The following is a 26,701-nucleotide window of genomic DNA, read 5'->3' on the forward strand; positions in this document are numbered from 1 at the left end:
TTGCAACAACTTGTGTATAAAAATCAGCAAATACCATCCCAAGGAAGTGAGTACTGAAGAACCCTCAAATACAATGGCAGCTCTTCCAGCCACGATCTCCTGTCCACTCCAGTAACTCCAGTCACATTAAAGAAGCTATGCCGTTTGGTAATAAGCAGTCATTCACTTCCTCCAGACTAATAACATTTCTAGTGAATGCTGAAACCTTTTATCACATTGGGATTCAGTTCAACAATGGTTTGTCACATGATACCCCCAAGAAAACTGACAGACCACATTCTAAATATGATACCAGCTGGACACCAAAGCTCAATAATTGCTTGCATCCCTTTAAGTTTTATGAATTTCTGTTTCTGGGTGAATCACATGAATGAAACTACTTTGCAGATTTACAGTGCAAAACGAAACTATTTGAATTCTAAAAAATTAAGCAAGTGTTAGAAATTTGAAATAAAACTGAACATATTGGAATACTCTGCAGATTCAGGAATCTATGTGAAGAGAGCCACAGAGATAGCACAGCAATACTGGAGAGGATAGAAATAAAAAATGATGTATCCAGAATGTCAGCAGTACTCAAATTAGGAACGATACTGAATCCAGATAGGATGCATCCTCGCTTTCTGAGGAAAGTATATTTGGAAACTGGGGAAGCTCTAGCCTTCCTGAGATATGGAAGTAATACCATAGGGTTGCAAATGTTTCATTCACTCAAAACAAAAGTAATGACTTGCAATTTTAAACTATTCATCCAAGCACTGGGACACTCATTTGGTGAGAATATTCTGTGATAAGAGTAACCACTTCCAAAAGAATTATCTAATTAAATAAAGTCAGCACAGATGCTTTGAGCTGAGTCTTAACAGAATTCAGCTAAGCATCTTTTTTGGTGCATTTCACGGAGGGTTTTTCTCAGTGAGACCTAGCAAGTTTTCATGCACTATCAACCCAAATTGACTTCATTAACTATACACTATTCCCTTATAACACCCCACTCATTATATTCTCTCACTCACCACAGGTGGAGAGTCTTGCCACAGCCAGAATATCACAGCATCCCTGGTTCGATCTTTGAAACTCAGTTGTGCATCCGGTCAAGCACTGGAAGTCCACAGCTGCCCTTCATCAGGTTGCAAGGGAACAGCAACCACAGACCAACACTTCTCAGGACACCCAGGTGGCAGGGCTGTTTAACTGTTTAAGTACCAAACCACACAATTTACCTGTCCTTACCATATCCCACCTTACAGCTCGAAGTCACTGCCACTCTTTCTTCCATGCCCAGCGTAGCCCAACATCTTCTCATTGTTAAATGTGGGACCGTCACATACAGAAAGTTTACAAACGTTCATTTTTATTCAGCGACAGCGAAAGCTAACAACTAACAGAGACCACATTTCTCTCTGAAAAGAAATAGACTGCTTATTTTTCAACAATTTCACAGTCAATAAATGATCACTGCACCCAACTCTTTACTATTGCCTTGCAGTGATGCACTCCATCATGCAAAGGATGATGACCCCCACCCAATGTCCTCATCCTTATTCTCAGTAGGCTGAAGCATTCTCTGCCTGTTTCAGCCTCCCTAACACTCCCTCTTTGCCTACGTCAGCCGTGCAGAGCACAGCATGAGAGGATCGTGTGGCACACTCTGCTTAGAATGTACTTCAACATACTCCTGCACTGATCCAACCAGCCATTCCACATCTACAAAAGGCCCTCTGCCTGCTCCATCAGAGTTCTGGTTGAAGTACAGGTTGTTTTATATCCAAGCTCAGCAGAGTCAGGGTTAGTTATGGAGTCTTCAGCCATCATTGCAGATGGGTAGCCCTGGTCTCCTAGTATCATCCTTGTAAGGTGTCTGGCGCTTGAAACACATGAGAAACATAGAACATTCTCAAGGATAAAGACATCATGGCATCTCCCAGAGAACCTGGGCACAGACCTCCAAAATGTGATGTTGATGATCGTAGATGACTTGCACATTGATGGAATGGAACCTTTTTCTACTGATGAACTCAGCTGCATTATGATAAGGCACTCTGAATGTGCACATGGTTTATAGCACCCTGCACCTGGGGGGGATGAGGTGGTGGTGCTGGTGTTGGACTGGGGTGGACAAAGTTAAAAATCACACAACACCAGGTCATACTCCAACACAATCTAGGTTTGTTCAATATATCAGTTGCATGACACTATGATCTTGTGCTATAAATTCTGTGTCTTATTATCCTGCCCCACTAGCTACCTGACAAAGCAGCAGTGCTCTGAAAGCCTGTACTTCCAAATAAACCTGTTGGACTATAACCTGGCATTGCGTAATTTTTAATTTTGTCTACCTGAGGGAAGGCAGCAATGTTCGCAAAGCCTACTACCCAGGCTCCAGTGTGGACCCTGTCATGGGAAACAGATGAAGTGATGTGATGTGACATACATCACTTGATATACTTGTGGATTGAGGAGTAATGGAGCTGAAAATGTGTTGCTGGAAAAGCGCAGCAGGTCAGGCAGCATCCTGCTCCAGCAGTTGGCATAGTTCTGTAACGGTGCCCTAGGCATCCTTAGTCTGCAATGACATTGCACCTCACTCATCTAGAGAAAATGGCATCAAGGATGATAGACACTGGGGCTCTTGCAGCTTCTGTGCATCCTGAAGGGCCGTTCAGCTGAGACCTTACATGGAAGTCGTTCAGTATCAGCCAGGGGGATTGTTGCTGGTCTTAAGTCAACTGGCACATCTGTTCCTCTACTGCAGTGCAGTAACTACAAAGTCATCTCTGTGAAGCAGAAATATCAATCTGTATTCTGTAATAATGAACAACATGATCGAGATTGCTTATGACTAGCATTTGAAACCCATACATTTGGGCACTGCATGCATTTCATATGTAGGATGCTATGATTACAGACAACTTCGACCTGTACTATGCAAGAGCGTGATTGATGTAACTGTCCCTTGAAGGGCCTCATGTCAATCAGAAGTGGAACCCACCCACTGGAACAGAGAGAAAAAAAAACAGTGACCTGGCCTATTTCGGGGGTGTGCCGCAGCTGTTTCCATTTTGCATTTAGGAGTCAATTGAACATGGAAGGCAAATGTAGCAATGTTCCTTGCCTCCTGGCATTGCCTAGACACCTATCAGTACTGATCCTCCATGTTACCCAATACCTCGAAACGTTTGCAACTTACATCATTACCCTGGACCCCAGACTATGGTTTAGTCACACCCTACTAATGCAGTCCGCAGTCATCCTGTCATTGTAGTGACCACTAATAATGTCCCCTCCTGCTGTATCCCACACATTATCAACTTCCTCCTTTACATGTTAAATTTCTCCCCTTATACCCATTTCGCCTCTTCACCATCCCTGGCTCCCTCTGTATTCCAGACTGCAGTTTCCAATTGAGTTCCCCATTTCACTACCATAATAGAAACTCCTGATAAATCCTCTTGACTCTCAATTTGTTGACCTCTGGGACTGGCCAGTACCCATTTCTGACTGACTTTGACAGGCAGCTCCAACTATGACTGACTGGACCCATGACTGACCTGTTTGCTCGTCCCTGACTGACATACTTCAACTCCCCCGAATGTACACAATCAGTGTGCAGAATGGATTATGGCCCACACTCTGGACTGTAGCGAAATGAACCCCTTGGCCACGTCTAACTCAAACAGATGACTAACCATTGGATTGGGATTGGCAATGACTTGGACTTAATGTACATCCTGACTGACCCCACTTTGTCTTAAATGAGGACTAGACTTTGGTATATGGCCATTGGACAAATGCACATACAATGCATTTACCATGTAGGCTCCTGGTACATGTTATAGGTGAGAGATTTACATAGCACTGTGCTGCACAGCAATATGTCCATCCCTTTGACTGATGACTGCTGACAATTGTGACAACCTTCCTGGCTTTGTGCTTGTACTCACGCGCAAACTAAGACATAGGTACTATGAGCCTTTAATGTGTGGATGAGGGGGAGAAGTGCAAAAGGCAAAACAGGGATATTGTGATCAAACTAGAAACAAAGTGAGTTCTAAGAGAACAAGTGAGCAGCAATAAGATTCAGCCTGATCCAGTCCATAAGACTGGTGCCTGACCACTGCATAAAGATTCCATGCAGCAGCTTTCCATTGAAAGATGCTGGCGCATTCCAAAATTCAGCATTGAGGTGCAGAGCTGCGCTGGAAGTGAACTGAAGATAAGCTGTGGGAGTATGAAGAGGCTAGTATGGGTCAGATGCTAACATCCACGGTCAGGGAGTGCACATGATCACAGTTTGGGGAGTGTGCCCTAAGATGCTGATGACTTGTACCGAAGTGGACGGTTGGTGGAACAGGCAGCAAGCTGGAGTTGCCAGGTACTCACGCTGATGTTCATGTCAAAAAATGTTGCCATCTAATTTCTAGTTGGGAGAATGGGAAATTACATATTAATGAGGAGTGAGATAAAGATATTAATGCATGCAAATTCATACAAACATGGCTCTCGCTGCTCAAAAGCAAGAATTTTGACTATTCCCCATTTGATTGGAAAATAGGACCTTTTGCTTTCAATATTGAGAAGCTCCTCGTTGGCCATTTCAATTTTCCCAAATTTCTCACCATGGCCCATGTCGTCAGGGGCTGAGAAGATTCTGGGAGAAAGTGAGGACTGTAGATGCTGGAGATCAGAGTTGAAGAATGTGGCGCTGGAAAAACACAGCTGGTCAGGCAGCATCCGACGAGGTGAATCAACGTTTTGAGCATAAGCTCTTCATCGGGAATCTTCATCAGAAGATTCTGTTCATTGTATCTTTATTTCAGATTTCCAGCATTCCTGGTATTATACATTCCGTTTAAAACATTTTTTTTTGATTTTCCACTCAAATCTGTATAGGAAATTTTAACTTACCATAACAGATATGCCCAGAAACAAATCAAAAACTCACAATATTTCTCAAAAAGCAATGCATATCTGAAGGAAGCGGGGGTCACAAACTGTTTTAAAAGATCTTAAGACTTTAAAATACAGGGGAGTAAAGTACAAAAGCAACAAAATGGTGGCAAATATTTATAAAACACTGGTTTAGCCTCAGCAACAGTCTTGCATTCAATTATGAACATCACTTTTCAGAAAGGATATTAAGACTACAGAAGGTTTAACAGAATGGCCAGAGCTTAGGGGCTTAAATTAGGTGGAGAGACATTCAAGTTGTTCCCATTGGTTTTAATACAGTAAAGCAAACCTGTTGTTCAGTGCTGCAAATTGTAAATAGTTTTGATGGAGTAAATATGGCAGAGGGAGTGACCAAAAGTGATGAGCAAAAGAACTAGAGATGACAGGAGGAAGTATTTTTTTTAAGGGGAAAGGCTAGGATAGTCTGAAATGAACTACTTGAAAAGGTGGGAAGGAGATTCAAAAGTAAATTTCAGAAAGATAAATTCTTATGAGGGGGGAAATGACAGGGCTTTAGGGGCAAGATGAGGCAACGGATTAACTGGATAGTTCTTTCAAGGAATTGGCACATGTGGAATGGGCTAAATATCTCACTTGTTGTATCATTCCTTCTGGGAACATTAACAGCAGAGATAGGTCTAAACTCCACACTTCTAAAAGGACAATAATGTCAATGTTAATTAAGGAACCGAGGGGCCTAGAGGTGCAAGGGCACCAACTACTGAAGGTGCCAGTACATATTGAGAGCGCAGTAGGATCTGGGTTGAGTTCCGTAAATATTTGAATTCAATAATTATATAATTAAAACACCAGTCTAAAAGCAAACATGGACACACAATATCAGCTGTTGTTAAAAGACTGATATACTCATGTTCTTTATGGAAGGAAAACTGCAGTCATTCCCTGGTCTGGCCTATATGTAACTCCAGATCCACAGCAAAGTGGTTGACTCTTAACTAACCTCTGGACAACTCAGGTTGAACAATAAATGTTAGTGATGCCTGCATCCAACGAACAAATAAAAAAATGTGTTCTGGTTCTTTCAAAGTCAGGAAGAATGTGAGGGTCATGAAGAAGCTGCAGAGCAGATTGAATAGCATGAAACAGGATTTTTCCCAGGAATAGGAAAATTTAACGACAAACATTAGTTGGAGAAGTTGGGGCTGTTCTCTTTGGAGCATAAAATGTTATGATACAGCATTTAAGATTATGGGCAAACACCTTCTTACAAAATGAGTCATAATGAGGGTGTGAAAACAGAGACAACCAATGATTTCAAAAGGAGATGAAATGAACACTTGCAGGCTATAGGGAGAGAGAGGCGGAAAGGAACTGAACGGATTATTGCACAGTAAGCCAGCATGTTGGGCTGAATGACCTTCCTCTGCACCTTAACTGACTTTATGAACGATGTATTCTGCACGAACATTCTTTGCTACAGAGGTCATGACAAAGGCTTACCTACCATTCCATTAGCTGAATTCATAATCTCTCATTGGTTGGGTGCCTTACAGATCAGAGAAAATGGCTAATTTGATCAGCTTTCTCAGACTGTCAAAACTTTTGTGCCCATATAGAAGGACATGGTGCATGACAAGAAATAATTATTTGCTTCAATGAGTCAATGTTTCTATTACATACCTGCTGCCTGAACCAAGGATTCCATCGGATATAGTAGTTCACCCAGAGATCTAGGTGCCGCATGCTGGCAACTGGATAGAGCACACGATGTTGGTCTTTTGTATAAAAGGGATTGATGTACTTGTCCATTTCACTGTTCACGTAAGACCATAAGGACACCGTCCTTTTTCGCAACTCCTTGAATCAATTAAAAAAAAGACTTTTAACAACTTTTGTACAAACACAGAAAAAAAATTCAGAAGTATAACATCAGAAGCAAATCTGATTATCAACTGCCTCAGCTAATAAACCTCTGTCCTCTTGGAAGAGGCACGAAGCATGGTAAAGAGCATACTCTGGGTGGGGTACTTCAATGTCCATCACAAAAGCAGTAGTTACTGTGTTTGCCAAGTATTAAAGTAGGTAAAAACAATGACTGCAGATGCTAGAAACCAGATTCTTGATTAGAGTGGTACTGGAAAAGCACAGCAGTTCAGGAAGCATCCGAGAAGCAGGAAAGTCGACGTTTCGGGCAAAAGCCCTTCATCAGGAATAGAGGCAGAGTGCCTGCAGGGTGGAGAGATAAATGTTGTTGCGGGAAGCTCAAAGTGTCTGTGAGATACGGTGCCTGTGTGAGAGAGAGGGGGAGGAGGGAGGAGGGAGGGAGAGCGAGAAAGAGCTGTTCAGCTAGTAGAAAGTCTAACCCTTTGTGATTCGGTTTGAATGCACATTTGTTTGTTGGTGATTGAATGTTTGTGCTTTGCTCCCTGGATCTTGAGATCCGGGACTGTTTTGAATCTGATTTCTACTATGGAAATTTTAACATGATTTCTTTTAAGGTTAAGGATTTTACAGATTATGAAATAAATTGTTAACTCCTGTTCTTTTTACAGGTCATGACTGCCTTACTATCAGTTTCTAACTAATCTCTTTTATCCTTACATAAAAGTGATTTATGGAGAACAGTTGAAATCTCAAAGAAAAAGCATATTAATCGGACGAGTAAGGTGTCTAGTCAGGAGCCTGAAGGGGGTGTGAAAGAAGGGGACACCCGACCTCGCTAAGATTAATTAAATTAGTAACAATGGGAGGCACGGGGAGTTGCCTGTGTAACGATCGATCTGTAAATAACGTTAAAGGGGATATATCCCGCCCGACAGTTATGTGGGGAGAATGTTGGGTAATTGGGAACACAACTTCTGGATGCAGGAGAAAGGTAAGGCTACAATGATAAACTATTGTTGTTCCATTTGGACTAGGGAAAGTATTAAGGTGCCTGGTATTTTTTTTGGTCCAAATATGGGTCTGATGAGGATTGGCTGTGTCAAGATCTTAATATATATGTCAATCAAAAAGAACCGTACAGTCAAAAAGAGTCTGATTATGCAGCTTGTGGGATAGGGAGCGCGGGAGTAAAATTATGATACAAAGGAATCAGGGAAAGAACAGAAAAAGAATGAACAAGGGAAGCCACAATGGGATCCCTTAACGTGTCTGCCGCCCCCACATACTACTCCCCTGAACGAGCCTACAGCTCCCGAAGTAGAACCAAGTCTAGACACAGAGAGGGGAACGGACTCTGAACTAAAAGATACAGAACATAGGGGGCTCAGAATCACTCGAGCCACCACACGTAAAGGAGGGGCAGAGATAATGGAAAATGTAAAATTATGTCCCTTACGAGAGGTTCCGAATGGGGAAGGTACAATCGGATATGTAAACGCTCCCTTAACTAGCGGTGAAGTTAGGGTCTTTAAAAAGGAAATGAAAAGTTTAATAGAGGATCAGGTTGGACTAGCCGAACAATTAGAGCAATTCCTAGGGCCTAATTTATATACCTGGGGAGAACTGATGGCAATTTTAGGAACGTTATTTTCAGGGGAAGAATGAGGTATGATTAGGAGAGCGGTTTTACAGGAATGGGAAAAGAAGCACCCAGTTGGAGAAGAAGGGGCCACAGCAGAATAGAAATTCCCAAATGTTGACCCTCATTGGGAAAATAATGACAGAGAAGATAGGGAGTCAATGCGGGATCTACGAGAAATGGTAATATTAGGAATTAAAGAGGCGGCACCTAGATCACAAAACTTTGTTAAGGCCTTTGAAGTACGACAAGAGAAGGATGAAACCCCTTCTGCATTTCTTAAAAGGCTCAAGGAGGCCTCAAGGAAGTATTCAGGAATGGATCCCGATAATCCGATAGCACAGAGACTCTTAAAGGTCCAGTTTGTAACTAAATCATGGCCGGACATACAAAAGAAATTACAGAAATTAGATGGATGGAGTGAAAGACAGATGGAAGAACTGTTACATGAGGCACAGAAAGTGTATGTGAAAAGGGAAGACAAGAAGCAGAAACAAAGCCAAAATGATGGTGGCGGCAGTAGAAGAAACAACAAAAAGGAGACTGGGATCAGGGGATAACAGGAAAGGGAGGGGAGGACACGAAAGACAAAGGTCGGACACCCGGGAAAGGAGGCAACAAGCAGGGTGTTACCATTGCGGGAAAATGGGGCATTTTAAACGGGAATGCCTGGAATTAGCAAGAGAAAGGGAAGCTGTTTCCCTAATGATCTTAGATGAAGATTAGGGGAGTCAGGGGTTCCCTCCTCCTGCGACCCACCGGGAACCCTTGATAAATTTAAAGGTGGGACCTGAAGGGGAGGAGGCAGTATTTTTGATGGACACGGGAGCGGCACGATCATCCCTAAGTTTTAGACCAACCAGTGTTAAATTGACTAACAAGAATCTCAGGGTTTCCGGAGTAAAAGGCGAGCAATTCTTGGTGCCTATTTTTGAGCCAACCCTAATTAGAGGAAATGATGAGGAAGTGACAGGACAATTACTAAACTGTAGAGTTCAATGATAAGTTTTTAAAGAACTATATTGTGGCGCTCGGCTCTTCTTTGTCTGTCCTGCGGAAGAAGGGTCTGTTGACCCAGACACCTCCACTTGAGTTCGCAGTACATCGGATATGACTGGGTGATTGGGTCCTGATACAGACCTGGAAAGATACCAAACTGCACCCAAGCTGGGAGGGACCATTCCTAACCCTCCTGACTACTGAAACAGCTGTCCGAACTGCTGAAAAAGAGTGGAGTCATCACACTCGTGTTAAGGGCCCCGTGGACGCTCCTTCCCCTCCGGCAGAGTGGCAAGCTCATCCTACAGACAACCCTCTGAAAATCAAGCTGAGCAAAAAGAATGGACTGAGATAAGAGACTATTAAGTATTGGTTAAAAAAACTGTATCCCAAAGTGTTGCATGGACTCACTCCTCCCTGGCATACAAACGGTTAGGGAATAGACAGATAGGGCTGTGAGCTGAAATGAGTGGTCAGCTTTATATTGTCAAGATAATATTGGCGCTAGCTGCCAATGTCAGAATTATGCTAAACTAAAGGAGCATGCCGACTGTTGGGTATGTGCAGAGATCCCAAACCATGGGGAATCCGGAATTCCTCTCACGGTTATACCACTTACCAAAAGAGAAGTGTACGATGTACAACAATTTGACTCGGGCTCAAATGATACAACTTGGAGATTTGAAAGGGGTAATTATAACTTTGCGGGGTGGTTCCCTCGACCAGCCCCGAAAACTCTGGGTGCTATCGATGGCCTTAGAGTTTCCCCACCGAAAGGAGCAGTAAATACCACTTGTTTGTGTAATCAGAATGATACCACACCCTTCCGATTAGGAAAATCATCTTGTGTCTACACCAGCCAAGCTACTCCCACAACCATTCCCCAAGTATTGAATGGGACATATTGGGTGCGTGGCTTAAAGGCCTACCCCATTTATCCCCGGCGAGAAGTACTTTTGGAGTGGCAGATGTCACGGAAATGGGTGCTGGGCCCATCCAGTTCAGACACTACCTCAAAACCAGAAAGGCTAGAGTGGCTGCTGCTACCTTGCCTACATAATTCCCCACTTGAGGCTGTTAAAGAGAGCCCCAAAAATACCTCAGAATAAACAGGGAGGAAGGCGAGTAACCCAGAAAGTAACCGAAGGAGATCGCCTCCTCTGGACTTTGACACCTATGTATGGGACCGCTCGAGCATGAGTAGAAATACAAAAGTTGGCGGCTTCCCTGGAAGAGTTGGCCAACAATACTGCCGATGCGTTGGCCGAAACCCAATCCCAAGTAGCAGCCATAACGACCGAAATGATTGCCACTAGGCTAACAACTCTTCAGAACAGGATGGCTCTAGATTATATTCTGGCAGAGAAAGGTGGTACCTGTGCACTAATTGTGGAGGAGTGTTGTACTTACATACCTGAGGTCTCCTCTAACATTACTGATATCTCCAAACATGTGCGAGACAAAATCGCCAAAATAAAGAAGGCCGGTAATCAGTGTCGGAATAAAAAGGGATTGGAATGCGGGAATTGGGGATTGACTGTTTGGGGAAGGTGGTTAGTCAATCTGACTATCTATGGATTATTGATATTAGTGGGTCTGGTGGTAGGGTTCAATGTCCTAAAATGGGTAATGAGCCGACTGATGGCATCCCTTGGGGAAGGAACCCAAATACATCATCAGATGCTTTTACAATCAACAGGTGATATGCAACAAAGGGAAAGTCAAAGAATGCTTCTAGAGTTCGAGAGACGAAAAACACAAATTTAAAATGTATAAGATTGTGAACCTCATCGCCAAAAGGCGTAAGAGGGCAGATCATAAGAAAATGAATTAAAGGAGACTTAATAAGTGCAGAAACAACAGTTAGAGAAAGAGAAAAAGGGGAAATTGTGGGAGATTAGAAATGTAGTTTCTGCAGGCGGTGGTGGTTAGAGATGTTTTTTTCGCAGATGGGTAGTGGGGTGTTGTGGGAGAAGGGGGGGGGAACATTACACAAACAGTCGCGGGATTCTTGCAGCATACTTAAGGCTAAGATTTTAACGAATATAGAAGGTTTTTTTAAAAAATAGTTTTAAGCTAGGAAATAACTATGAAGGGTTGTAGCTGACCACAAAAAGCAGCAGCAGGGGAATTTCACAATAAAGCTTATAGTATAATAAGAGAAACTGGATAAAAGAACAAGCTGTAACAAACAAGGAACAAAGAATGCAGACATACAAGGACAGCAGGATGGCCAGATAAGAAAATAACTAGATGGGGAAAAAAAGTAGTGAGGTAATTGGCTTATGATAGGATGGGAAAAGGGAGGCGTGATTCCACAACTTGCAAACTGAATAAGAATGCTAACATGCTTTGATTTTGTGCGTATTTCTGCTTGACTGCAGAAGCGTCCTGTACTTGCAAGGCTGTAATAAATTGTTCTTGTTTCCAAGGCTTTGTCTCAGGCTGATTTGTGAGTGAGTTCTGTTTCTCACAGACTGCCCATAATCTTCCCACCTGTCTGTGCCCCCAACACTACTTTCCCAGTAGCAATGACCTCGTAGGAAGTCAACAACAGTGTCAACTAAACCCAATTAATTCCTGTTGTAACTAATTGTAGGTAATTAATTCCCAGTTAATGGCTTTCCAAGGGGCCAGGTTTCCACAGGCAGGCTAATATAGGACAGCAGGTGGAATAGTACTCCCTTAATGGAAGTTCTTAGCCGAGAGGGCTCCCCAGAGTTTTTACTTCTGTCCTGTTTCCCTTCTTCATTGGCCTCTCGAAGTCCACACCCTCTTTCTTTCTCTTCATCAGGCCCGCCAGATTGTCACCCAGTCACATCCCCAAACATACCCAAATCTATCTTGCATGTTTCTGTCTCAAAGTATCCGGATGGTTCTGATGGCGCTCACTGGGTTATCTTTGATAACCTCCTGTTAAGTGGGGGAGGTTTAACAGAAATCCCACCTCCAGTATATTCACAATTGTACATTAGTCCCCCAACCCCTGCCATGTGGGAAATTGGCTCCTTATGTAATACAGTGTAGAATGTTTCACACTGACACAGAATGCAAGATACACAACGAGAAAGTGGAAAGAATAAGGATTTAGAAAGTGGAAACAAGTAGAAAGGAAGAGAAACCTACATATTAGCATTTCTTACATTTACTTCACTCCTTTGATATTTTAATGCACCCTAAAGCATTCAACAGTGATACAGAAAGTCAACTAGGTTGGAAAATAACTGCCCAGGATTAAAACAGCAAACACTTGGGACCAGCTGGATTTCGGAATTAGGAATTTTTTGAATTTTGGAATAAGTGACAGTTTGACGATGAAATTTTAAAAGATCTTAACAAAGAGCAGACTCACTGTGAGTACTACGGGCCCAAAGACAGAATTGAGGCCTGCCGATGCTAGGCGATGCCCAGCTATGTCGTATCTGAGTGAAACGCATCGAGTGGGTGTGGAGTTGGGTTAACTGTTTGTTCTGAAAATGTGTTGCTGGAAAATCGCAGCAGGTCAGACAGCATCCAAGGAACAGGAAATTCGACGTTTCGGGCATAAGCCCAGGGCTTATGCCCGAAACGTCGAATTTCCTGTTCCTTGGATGCTGCCTGACCTGCCGTGCTTTTCCAGCAACACATTTTCAGCTCTGAACTCCAGCATCTGCAGACCTCACTTTCTCCTCGAAGATTTTAACTGTTTGTTCGTCAAACAGCCTTGTTAATGAGAAAAAAACTTCACAGAAAAACCTTTGGAGTTTGGAGCTTTTCAGATTTTGGATAAAGGATTGTCTACATGGACACAATCATTTAATTAAATATGCTGCAACTTTCAATCACCCCCTCCTGGAACCCCACTGCAGATTTTTCATATGGAGATTTTAATTGTACACTGGAAGAAATGAAAGGTAAGATATAAAAACAATGACAAGATCTTAGCACTTCTGCTTCTCCCGGTCCCTCCCCTCTTCATCTGACTCCATAAGTGCATGCTAACTCCCAACACCCCTCTCCTTGAAAATATTAGAAATTGAAACTTAACTAACCTTTCTTTCTGTATATAAGGAAAAAAGAAAAATAAACTGGGATGGAATCTAGAGAAAATAAAAAAAATCAATGGAAAATACAAAGACCAAGCTTGTAAACCTGCTTGCACCAACCTCCTTCAATCGCTGTTGTTCACAGGTATAAAGGAAGGTTCCAAAACGGCAGCTGTACAGATGATCCAGAATGGTAATCAAGAAAAGCTCATTAAACTGAAAAGCTGTAGGAAACTAGAGACAAGAGAAAATAATGTCAACAAAAGGTTTCCCTATTAAGCATATTCAATTCACTAATTCGAGATGAGGCTGTTTGTTTCAAATTATGCTTTACTCCCCAGTAAGATGAAAGTGCAAAGCAATTATTCTAATTAGCATAGGCCAGTTCACATAAGTGCAACTTAAATTCAACATAAAGATACCAAACAATATCTGAAATGACCCCTTTAATGTAGCTTATTTTACTTAAGCAGAATAATGAATCTGTATTCTGTTCATCACCCCAGGATAGAGCCATTCTTCCAGTAGGCCAATGTCTTACTGCCCACCTGTTTTCCCAAAGGTCAATGATCAGTGATTATGCCACTTTTCTGTCTAAACAAACAGGCTTGTCCAAACAGAATACTATCTTTACAGCCCTGATTTGTCATCGACTTCAAATGAAGAGCATTGTCACAGTACTGAAACAGCTGCTGGGATGTCAAGCTCTCACATTATCTCCAAAATTTAAAAACAAAGGTGAGTTTCTACAACTAAGATGAAGCTTGGCCAGAAATCAATATAGTTAAGTACAGGCATGATAGGTGAACAAAACCTGTAGTGAGGACACAAGTCATTAAAACTTCACTACCCAAGTTTAGCTTATGAGACACCAAATCATGAATGCACAGGAATGGTCACATGTAGAGGTCAAAATCCTGGAATTCCCTCCCTCAGGACATTGTAGGTCAATCCATATTAGGTGGACTGCAGCAGTTCAAGAAGGCAGCTCAACATCACCTTCTCAAGGGGCACTAGGGATGGGCAATAAATGCTGGCCAGTCAACAACACCCACATCCCACAAACAAAATAAACTTAAAAACGGCAATGAATACAGCTTGAGCAGATGAGCTAAGCTGGGACAGTGTCGAGCAACGTTACGTAGGAAACAAGCTATCAGTGGTCACACAAGTGTGAGATTAGCCAGTCATCTTGGAGTCAAAGATGACTCTATAGTTCTGAGTAGTTTAGATTAGTCTCAGGTGGCTATACGGAAGAGATGAAACCAATAACTAGCATCAACTTTAATTCTAAGAGTAGCTTTTGAAACAATGTACCATATTCCTTTCTATGAAAGGACTGTCAAAATATTCAGGCATATGAAGATACACGACGATGGTTATCATGCACTTAAATTATACGTAATAACATTTTACATTTACCCCACTTCGTGTGAAAACCACTTACTTGCTTAGTCATTTGCCAAACACAGTCAATGAACTGCAGAAATATCGGAGAGCGATCTGCATCTGCATGGTTCTTGTCACCATGTCCTATTCTCTAAAGTAAATAATTAAATCAACTTCAGTTTTGTCAAAAATATACATCATAAACTTCTACCAACTGCAACTTAAATAATTTTAACCTCAAGAATTACAATTTAGTCATATTAATGAAACTGGAATAACAATCACCTGATCTGCCACTAATAATGCTGCAATATTCACAAATAGGCTGCAGAAATGTTCATTGGTGCTGAGGGTCCATCCCTGGAATTTTTTTGTTCCTGTTCAGATACCAACAGACTTTTAATGATGAGAATTCGCACAATGACTATACTGATTGGGAACTGTGTGCATCTGAACAAAGGCTTATACTATAAATTGAGATACTAACACATAACTGATGTCTCAGTCCTCGTTTTACCAGTTTTGTACTTTTGAATCACTGATTAGAGAACACCTGAGAGATATGACTTTGTATCTCATGATATGTTGAATGGCGACCTTGGCTGGAACTTCAGTCCATCAGCTGAGGCATTTTACAAAGTAAAAGTTTATGTTTAAATCACTTTTACAACATTTGCAAAGATAGTCTCTTGATCATGGAAACTCTACAGTTAAAATTTCTGGAAACCATTTATATTACAGTATAACTGCAACATTATTTTTCTTCAGAATCATCCATTACGCTGTGTCGATTACACTGATTCGAAATATGCAATCACAACTGAATTACTTTAAGGCTCGATATAAATTTATTTTATACACAAAACTATGACAAAAGGCAGTGTAGTTTATGAAGATAAGCCGCACTCAAGCAAAATTGTTATTGTTTTCTCCCCATTAATATAACACAGGTAACTATATGGTAAAGAATACTAGATAGTGCCTAGTCTTTGTACACTTAAACTTTTCCTTGCAGAGTCACACTTTATATATTCGGCATCTCCAATCAAACCACTTGACTTTTAGCCTGCTCTTAAAGACGATGTACAAGGCACACTTGAATCCTTGGGTTCATGTCTCCCACCAGGCTACAATTAAACATCTAATTAATAATAAGCAACACACATTGGCAATTTTCTGACCTTTATTCCAGGTCTAATGGAACTTTCAGCAATTACTCTAACCTTTAAATTGCCAGACTTAATTATATTATGGAATTGAGAAGGAGGTGGCAAAACGACAAAACAACGCCAGTTTCCAATACCACCCACACTGTTGCTGCTGTTGGATATCAAACAGGAGCAGAAACTTTGACTCAAGAGTTGTGCATATCTGCACTTTTAATGCAAACTTGCTGCTTTTATAATTGTCAATCAGTTATACAAAATTACTCCTGGGGAATCAAACTTAGCTCCAGAACAACTACATAATTCCTCATTCTTAATTCACACAAAACCAGGTTATAGTCCAACAGCTTTATTTGAAGGTATTAACTTTCAGAGCGCTACTCCTTCACCTCGACATCATAATTTTTAATTAATGTACTAATAATTGCTAAATACAAGCACCATTTTTGTACCAAGCTTCCTCTGCTCTGGAGGTAATCAGCAAACAGTTATCATTTAGATTTTCACCATTAAATTATTAATGTCATTATAATATAGGGAAAAGTGAAGAAATCCTTTCACTGCAATAGGACTTCTAAATACACTAAATTATTACCTGAAGTTGAAGCAGCAACTGCTAAAATGTCAACTTTCCAAAAAGTATTTACCGCAAGGGATATTTGTTTTATGTTAGTCTCAGAAATTTGTGCAACACACCAGCACCCCCACCAACTCCTCCCCAACCCCAGACAAAGAACACAGTGTTCCAAATGATGAATGATGATTTGGAATTCTTACCGTTGCAAATTTGTGCCCAAAACTTATCCACTCCTTTTCAATAAGTACTTCAAAACCTTTTGTTGTTCGATAATAGCTATCAAGCATTAGTAGTGCCAAAGAAGCAAGCTGTGCGGTACGGTCCCAGCCATCACTGCAGTGTATCAATGCTGAACTTTTCCCAGATGAAACCTTATCTGCTACTCTAATTGCCCCTGCCAAGACAAACTACAACAAAAATATAAGTTGTACTACGTGTTTTTAAACAAAATATGGTAACAATGCACTTCCAAGAAACAGACTATTTAGTTCAAAACTTGTACAGGAAACACATTGGTGCAACTAAACACAAATTTTTTGTTCAATGTTACACTTAATTTAAAAAATTAAGGGTTAAAGTATTAAATATACAAAAAAACCTAAGCTGCTTGTTAAAAATTAAGTTATTAGTTGATCATCTTGCCGTATCTTCCATTTTAATAATTAAAAACATTAAGTAACGAATGCTGCATACAGCAGCTAGTCACAAACCAACAGTTCTTGCACAGCAGTTGCAGTTGAATCACCTTACCTTAATATGCTCTAACCAGTGTGTTGACTCAAGACTCGACAGCCAGTGGGATTCTTCAACGCTAGGATACACAATGTCCTTTAATTTCCTCAGGGATTCCCTCATCACATGAATGTTGTGAATGTCAAGAAAGATGACCTCTGCTCTCTGATAGGCATCATCACCTTCATAGCCCCCTCCTGTGGCCTAAAAAAGTGAAATTTAATAAGTGCTTTCCTTTCAATTACTCGCAATGCACGCTGGACAATACTGACTAAACAAGAAAAGCAGGTGCTGTACGAGGGTGGGTCAGGGCTAGAAATACACACACCCAAAGTTAAGCACAAATTCGATTATATTCTTAACCTACTTTAGTAAAATACCCTCACAATTTACAGGAAGAATTAAATATGGTTAAGTTTAATATCACTAACATAAACCAAATAAGGACAGTGAATTATTTAAATTAAATGTTCTTTACAATTATTTACAAAGAATGGCCCTTTGAATAATATGCAACAAGCTTTTTAATAGAACTAATGGTGTTTGAGTAGAAATTCTAACTCCATTTACAAATTTGATGATGTTACCACCATAGTGGGTTAAACCTCAAACTACAGTACAGGAAATAGACAGCTTAGTGACATAGTGTACAGGTAACAATCTTTCCCTCAATGTCAGCAGCATAAAGGAGCTGGTCATCGACGTGAGGATACGAAATTGCCCAAAGTGTTCAGGGATGTGTAGGTTAGGTGTATTAGTCAGGGGAAATGTAAAGTAATAGGACAGGGGAATGGGTCTGATTCTCTGAAGAGTGTCAGTGTGGACTTGTTGGGCCAAATGGCGTGTTTCCACACTGCAGGGATTCTATGATTCTATATGAAGTGGAGTGGAGGACACGCCCCTACCTGCATTAATGGTGCTGAGGAGGTGGTGGTGGAGAGCTTCAAATTTCTAGAAATAAATATAATCAACAATCTATCCTGATCCATCCATGTTGATACTACAGTCAGGAAAGCACACCAATGGCTCTACTTCCTCAGAAGGCTAAGGAAATGCAGTATGTCCACAATGACTCTTATCAATTTCTATATATGCATCATAGAAAGCATCCTATCTGGATGCATCACAGCTTGGTATGGTGACTGTTCTGCCCATGACTGCAAGAAATGACAGAGAATCACGAACACAGCAGAGTCCACCACACAAACCAGCCTTCCTTCCGTTGACTCCATCTATACTTCCCGCTCCCACGGGAATGCAGCAACATCATCAAAGCCCATTCGAGTTATATTCTCTTCCAGCGGGCAGAAGATGTAAAAGTTTGAAAACGTGTACCAACATATTTAAGAACAGCTTCTTCCCCACTGTTATCAGACTCAAGAATGGACGTCTCAGAGTTAGTCTTTCTCTGCAGCTTCTCCATACTCTGCATCCTGTTCTATTACCCTAATGTACTTATATAAGGTATGGTCTATCTGGATAGCACATAAAACACTACATTTCACTGTATCTCAGTACGTGACAATAATAAATCAAATCGAAATGTTGACAGCAATTATATGTCAGACATTATGTAAATGGACAATAACCCTAGATACCAAATGCAGTTACTATTTGGGCTTATAATCAACACTTTAGTACATGTAATCTGATATAGTGTTATTTCATTGGTTACAATTAAAAGGCCTCAACTGTGTAAAATTCTAAACACTTCTAAACCATCTCATTTAAAAGGTAAGGCAGAATTCAGTATTGACAGTGAATTTTAATTTACTTTCAGTGTCTTTATTTTAATTGTTGTTAATTTATCAGGCTTTATTCTGTTCCTATCTTTTATTTTGCTACCCTAGCCTGTACTCTAAACAATAAACTTCAACTTCAGACTAGTCGACAGTGGAGTATTTTACTATTTCAAACAATACTAGTCCTTGGCAAATGGAGCAAGCCAGAGTCAAGAGTGTGGTGCTGAAAAAGCACATCAGGTCAGCAGCATCCGAGGAGCAGCAGAATCGATGTTTTGAGCAAAAGCCCTTCATCAGGAATGAGGCTGAGAGCCTCCGGGTTGGAAAGATAAATGGGATGAGGGTGGGCCTGGGGAGAAGGTAGCTGAGAGTGCAATAGGTGGATGGAGGTAGGGGTAAAGGTGATAGGTCAGAGGGGAGGGTGATGCAGATAGGTGGGAAGTAAGATGGAATAAATGGGACAGGTCATGAGGAAAAGTGCTGAGCTGGGGTAAGGTCGGGGGAAGGGAAATGAGGAAACTAGTGTAATGCCATGGGGATTGGAGGGTCCCAAGGCAGAAGATGAGGTGTTCTTCCTCCCGGAAGTGACGATGGAGGCGGCCAAGGACCTGCATGTTCTTGGCAGAGTAGGAGGGGCAGTTGAAGTGCTCAGCCAAGGGGCGATGGGGTTGTTTGGTACGGGTGTTCCAGAGGTGTTCTCTGAAGCGCTCTGCAAGTAGGCGTCCTGTCTCCCCAACGCAGAGAAGACCGCACCGGGAGCAACGGATACAGTAAGTGATGTATCGAAGTGCAGGTGAAATGTTAATGGACATGGAAGGCTCCTTTGGGGCCTTGGACAAAGGTGAGGGGGAAGCTGTGTGCGCGTGCGTGTGACCTGATGAGGTAGTCACAGGGGAACGCTCTTTACGGAAAGCAGATAGAGGTGGGGAGGGAAATATACCTCTGGTGGTGAGGTCCATTTCTAGGTGCAGAAATGGCGGAGGGTGATGCGATGTATATGGAGGTTGGTAGGGTGGAAGGTGAGGACTGGGGGTGGAGGGGTGGGGGGGGGGGGGGGGGGTGGGGGTTCTGTCCTTGTTGTGGTTGGAGGGGTGGGGTTCGAGGGCAGAGGTGCAGGAAGCAGACGAGGTGCGCTGGAGGGCATCAACCATGTGGGGGGGAAATTGCTGTCTTTAAAGAAGGCGGCCATCTGGTGTGTTCTGTGGTGGAACTAGTCCGCCTGGGAGCAGATACAGTGGAGGCAGAGGAATTGGAAATAAGGGATACCATTTTTGCAGGAGGCAGGATGGGAGGTGGTGTAATCCAGGTAACTGGGAGTCAGTGGGTTTGTAGAAAATGTCAGTGTTGAGTCAGTCACCGTTGATGGAGATGGAGGGGTCCAGGAAGGGAAGAGTGGTGTCAGAGGTGGTGCAGACAAATTTAAGGTCGGGTTGAACGTGTTGGCGAAGTTGATGAACTGTTCAACTTCCTTGTGGGAGCACGAGGTGGCACCGATGCAGTCATCAGTGTAGCGGAGGAGTGGTGCCTGTTTAAGTGCGGAAGATGGACTCTTCCACATAGCTGACAAAAAGACAGGCATAGCTGGGGCCAAGCGGATGCTCACGGTTATCACTTTCATCTGGAGGAAGTGGGAGGATTTGAATGAGAAATTGTTGAGGGTGAGGACCAGTTCAGCCAAACGAACTGGTGTGTCAGTGGAAGGGTATTGGTTGGAACATCAGGACAGCAAGAAACGGAGGGCTTGGAGGCCCTGGTCATGGCAGATGGAGGTGTATAGGCACTGAATGTCCATGGTGAAGAGGAGGCGTTGCGACCAGGGAAATAGAAGTCTTGGAGGACCTGGAGGGCGTGGGTGGTGCCCTGAACACATGTGGGGTGTTCCTGGAACGGGGGAATAGGACAGTAGCGGGGTACATGGAGATGAATTCGGTGGGGCAGGACCACTCTGAGACAACAGGTTGGCTGGGGTAGTCAGGCTTGTATTCTGGAGAAAGCCAGCCATGTAAGTCCTTTTGATACAGGCTGATCTTAAAATACAGGTTAGATGTGTATGTCAGGCAGAATCGGGATTAATTTTGATAACCAATTGGAAAGTAGTCACTTTGCTGTCCCTACCACATGAATCCACTAATCCTTTGGAAGTGATTGATAGATTATTCAAGAGCTTAAAAGAAGGAATGGTGGAAAATATGTTTAGATTAGATTAGACTTACAGTGTGGAAACAGGCCCTTCGGCCCAACAAGTCCACACCCACCCGCCGAAGCGCAACCCACCTATACCCCTACCTAACACTATGGGCAATTTAGCATGGCCAATTCACCTGACCCGCACATCTTTGTGACTGTGGGAGGAAACCGGGGCACCCGGAGGAAACCCATGCAGACACGGGGAGAACATGCAAACTCCACACAGTCAGTCGCCTGAGTCGGGAATTGAACCCGGGTCTCAGGCGCTGTGAGGCAGCAGTGCTAACCACTGTGCCACCGTGCTACCCACGAATGCAAGTGTTAAGAATGCAATATAGGAAACTAAAGTGGGCCAGGTTTCTTACACGATTGCACAGCAGGACCCAATAGTAAATGAAAATCAGGACACTTGCTGTAAACAGCTCAAAAAATGCAAAGGGAAAGGTGTCCAAAACAGGAACATTAAATCTTATTTAATTATTCTTGGATGTCAACAACACTGGCAAAGATGCATTTAATTGTCCTGCATGGCTTCCTGACTTGTCGTGAATGTACGACTGGGCAGCTTAATTGGTCTGGCTGTTATCTGTGTAAATATTCTTATGGAAAGTCTGCAACACAGTCTGTTTCTCTCGGCCCAGATGCTGCCAGACCTACAATTTCCTGCTGTTACATATCTAGCTTGCAAGGCTATTGTAAAGGCAGTTCAGAGTGAGAGAGGTACAAACACAATTTTTAATTTTCACAGTCCTAAACTAACAGTCTAACATGAACTACATCTTTCCTCGTACGTTGGTACCCACCTTATTGGCTACAGCATTGACGCTTGGTCTTGCATCAAAGATCGTTAGCTTCTGGGTCTGCCCATTGGACTCTCTAATAATGTCGAGATACCTTTCATCATCTTTGCTGCGTTTCCCACTCATGCCAACCAGAGGCTGACTGCACCGAACAATCACAGCCTGATTGTCTGGATGTATCCAGGATAACACCTGAACAGATGCAAACACAAATTAGAATAAAAATTTAATACTAATTTTGTGGCAATTTAAGGTGGTCATAGTTACAAAATAATCAACAGGATACAGCAGCCAGGACTTTAAGACCATAAAACATAGGAGCAGAATTAGGCTATTCAGCCCGCTGAAGCTACTGCACCATTTGATCATGGTTGATATATTTCTCAAGAGTCTAGATTAGAGTGGTGCTGGAAAAGCACAGCAGGTCGGACAGCATCCGAGGAGCAGGAAAATCCCTTCATCAGGAATAGAGGCCTGCAGAGTGGAGAGATTGGACGCCTCCTAACAGAGTGCTTTAAAGAATATCTCTGGGACACCTGCACCAATCAACCCCACCGCCCTGCGGCCCAACATTCCAACTCTCCCTCCCACTCCTCCGAGTACATGCAGGTCCTGGGCCTCCTCCACCGCTGCTCCCTCACCACCCGACATCTGGAGGAAGAACGCCTCCTCGGAACACTTCAACCCCAGGGCATCAATGTGGATTTCATTTCAGTTTCCTCATTTCCCCATCCCCCACCTCATCTCAGTTCCAGCCTTCTAGCTCAGCACCGTCCCCATGACCTGTCCTACTTACCTATCTTCCTTTCCACCTATCCACTCCACCCTCCTCTCTGATCTATCACCTTTATCCCCAGCCCCATTGACCCATTGTACTCTTTGCTACCTTCCCCCACCCTCCTCTCTGACCTATCAACTCCATCCCCACCCCCATTCACCTATTGTACTCTATGCTACTTTCTCCCCACCCCCATCCCCCTCTCATTTATCTCTCCACTCTGCAGGCACCTTGCCTCTACTCCTGATGAAGGGCTTTTGCCCAAAACATCGATTTTCCTGCTCCTCAGATGCTGCCTGACCTGCTGCGCTTTTCCAACATCACTCTAATCTAGACTCTGGTTTCCAGCATCTGCAGTCCTTGATATTTCTCAAACCAACTCACCTGCCTTCTCCCCATAACCTTTGATCTCCTTATTAATGAAGACAACTCACTTTGACACAATTCCTTCTGGCACTACATAAGAACCCCATAGCTATCTGTTAAGAATGTAAGCATCTTCATTTGAAAATCTTTTCTATTGCACATTCACTTATTGCACAGAATGGGAGCATGGGTTACTACTTTATTTCCTTGTGTGTACACAATGCTACATTTCAAAGCCAATGAAGTTTTTTGCTCAACAACCCCAAAGTTACAATGCTGCCAGATCTGCTAAAGTAAGGAGAGAAAAGAGTTGACGTTTCGAGTCTAACTGACAAAGGGTCAGTTAGACTCAAAACGTCAGCTCTTTTCTCTCCTTACAGATGCAGACAGACCTGCTGAGATTTTCCAGTATTTTGTCTTTTGGTTTCAGATTCCAGAATCTGCAGTAATTTGCTTTTACCCAAAGTTACATTTTCTATGTAACTATATGGTGCAAAATATGCTATTTTGGTCTTGCAAGAGTTATTGTGTGGGAAATTTGTGACAACTACCTGAAACTTCAAGGAGTGATAGGTATTCTATATGATCTATTATTAAGGGAGGCTGGGACGAGGTGAGAGCACAGTGGCATAAGATTAGATTAGATTTTTAGATTCTCTACAGTGTGGAAACAGGCCCTTTGACCCATAAAGTCCACACTGACCCTCCGAAGAGTAACCCACCCAGACACTTCCCCTAGCCTATATTCACCTTGCACCAATCACTGTGGGCAATTTAGCATGACCAATTCACGTGACTTGCACATCTTTGGATTGTAGGAGGAAACCGAAGCACCCAGAGGCAACCCAGACAGACACGGGGAGAATGTGCAAACTCCACACTGACAGTCGCCCGAGGTGGGAATCAAACCCAGGTCCCTGGCTCTGAGGCAGCAGTGCTAACCACTGAGCCACTGTGCCGCCATAAGCACGAGGCAAATAATCCAGAGGGGTGGCTCATATTCTGGGGACATGGGCTCCATGATCATTACAGCAGATAGAGAAAATAGATTTAAAATCTAATTAAAAGCTAGTCTAGCTGTGACAGCAAACCATTTTCAAATGTCATAAGAAACTAAATAATTTACTATTGCCCATAACGGAGAAATCCTACCATCCTCACCTGGTCTGGATGACATAGGACTGCAGATCCATAGCAACATGGGTGACTCTTAATTGCCATCTGAAATGGCCTGGCTATCCACTCAGTTAGGAGAAAGTGAGGACTGCAGATGCTGGAGATCAGAACTGAAAATGCGTTGCTGGAAAAGAACAGCAGGTCAGGCAGCAGCCGAGGAGCAGGAGAATCGACGTTTCGGACATGAGCCCTTCTTCAGGAATCCTGAAGAAGGGCTCATGCCCGAAACGTCGATTCTCCTGCTCCTCGGATGCTGCCTGACCTGCTGCGCTTTTCCAGCAACACATTTTCAGCTCTATCCACTCAGTTAGCCGAGTTAAATGAAGTGTGATAAAAGGGAGGAAACCAGATGGATCAACTAAGGCACTGGAAACGGCAACAGCACATGCAGCCCTGTCAACCCTGCAAAGTTCTCCATTTTAACATTTGGAGGAGAGCACCAAAATTGGGAGAGCTGTCCCATAGATAGTTACGGATGACATCATTATTCTCATGGAATCATACCTCACAGACAATGTCCTCGACACCACCAACACTTAGAGTAACCTGTCCATGGATAGGATAAATATACCAGAGGTAACAGACCAATGTTACGCAGGTATAAGGAGTTGCCCTGGGAGTCCTCAATGGCGATTTCCAACTCTCTGAAGTTTCATAGTGTCAAGTTGAACAGGACAAGAAAAGCTTGTCAAACAATAGCTGAAAGGAGCATCCAGTATGGACAGAGCACAGAATGTACTCTAGTAGGGAGGCTTCAAAGTCCATCACAGCAAGTGGCTCAACAGCACCACTACTGAATAAGATGGGCAAGTCCTAAAGGATAGTGTGATAAAGATGTACAATATAACATCACTGTTTGGCAACATGATTTCAAACGTAGTGGGAAATGGCTTTTTTGTTTTTTACTTTTAGGGCAATTTTATTTTTAAGGGTCAAAAATGTATTCTTTTTAAGCACCAAATCAAAACAACAGTTCCAATTAATCAGGTAACCTCAGCTTAATGATTCGATAAGTTACCTGGTAAGACAGTTGAAGTGTTTACTAAGTTGAGCTTTTTACCATTTACAGAAAGTGGTCAGCAGCAGGTTCGCTTTAGAAGAAAAGATCCACACCAGCAGGTATGCTGTTACATAGTCTCAAAGTTGTCAATGTCAGAGAACTGTCAATGTATTAGCCTGTCGTGTCTCTTGGGGAGAGACAGAGTAAATCACATCTACATAACGTGCAGAAAGTCGCCAAAAGGGAATACTTCTTACCTTGTCAGTTGAGTAAGAAATTAAAGAGTGAAGATAGGAATGATATTTCATTAGGGATGATTGTTTATAACAGACTGTTTCCATGCTATATGACTGTATGATAATGCTGGGGAAAAGGGTGGAATCTTTCTTTTTGTTGTTTATGACAAGATCTAAATTTACATTCTTTTAACAAAGAACATTGGCAACCTCGTGAATATATTCAGTGATTGACCACCATAGTAACCAAACTGCAAAAAATTAAGTGAAGTTTCGATCTTGAATCTGACTAATTCTCCCTCGAATGTTCTTTTTCCAATGCACAGTCATTTGAGGTCCATGCACAGCAGTGACTTCCAAAGGCAAAAGTCAATGCATTGGCATGTTGGTGTGCAGAAACTTGGAGAAACCTTTAAGCCACTGTGCAGAGGGAATGCGGGATTAGATTGGTCATCCTAAAGTAGGTGCCAGACTGGGCTTGCAGCAAGTGGCGTGGTAAACAACAGAGGAAAAGAAACAAAAACAGAAATTGCTGAGAAACTTCAGCAGGTCTAGCAGCACCCACGGACAGAAATCAGAGTTAATACTTCAGGTCCAGTGGCCCTTTCTCAGAACTGATGTAACTACAGAGGAAAATACATACTTAACTTCATACCCAATATACCCTTCAGAAATGCATCTGTGTTCTGAAGGGTGACTGGATCTGAAATGTAACTGATTTCTCCCACAGATGTTGCCAGAACTGTTGGCTTTTTCCAGCAATGTGTTTTTGTTTCTGACTTCCAGCATCCACAGTTCTTTCTTTTCTTTACAGATAGGTTTTTGATTAATAAGAGGATTAAAGGTTATGGGGAGAAGGTGGGACGAGGCAGGAGAATGGGATTGAGAAACATGTTAGCCATGATGGAATGCTACAGCAGACTCGATAGGCAGAATGGCCTAATTCTACTCCTATTTCTTACTGTCGTATGAAAAAGTACAAAGAGTTAAGATTATAAAATACCATATCGGATAATGAATATAGCCAAATTTAATGCAGCATGTGTTATTCAAAATGTTAATATTTTAGACAAATTCAGGTTTCACATAAC

The 26,701-nt window shown here is 42.4% G+C and overlaps 1 protein-coding gene across 2 annotated transcripts in view; it reads right to left on the minus strand.

Annotated features, from left to right (window-relative positions):
• The window catches only part of mtm1 (myotubularin 1), a 157,875-nt gene that overhangs the window by 11,150 nt on the left and 120,024 nt on the right, over positions 1–26,701 (minus strand). For both annotated transcript variants that reach the window (XM_060832423.1, XM_060832424.1), the window contains 6 exons: positions 22,058–22,246; positions 17,344–17,529; positions 16,794–17,000; positions 14,909–15,001; positions 13,582–13,695; positions 6,595–6,771 (listed from right to left, as the gene is read on the minus strand). In XM_060832423.1, the coding sequence (XP_060688406.1) occupies positions 6,595–6,771; positions 13,582–13,695; positions 14,909–15,001; positions 16,794–17,000; positions 17,344–17,529; positions 22,058–22,246 (966 nt within the window). The remainder of the gene's footprint in view (positions 1–6,594; positions 6,772–13,581; positions 13,696–14,908; positions 15,002–16,793; positions 17,001–17,343; positions 17,530–22,057; positions 22,247–26,701) is intronic.

Source organism: Hemiscyllium ocellatum, chromosome 11 (genome assembly GCF_020745735.1).
Source record: "Hemiscyllium ocellatum isolate sHemOce1 chromosome 11, sHemOce1.pat.X.cur, whole genome shotgun sequence".
NCBI classification, from domain to species: Eukaryota; Metazoa; Chordata; class Chondrichthyes; order Orectolobiformes; family Hemiscylliidae; genus Hemiscyllium; species Hemiscyllium ocellatum.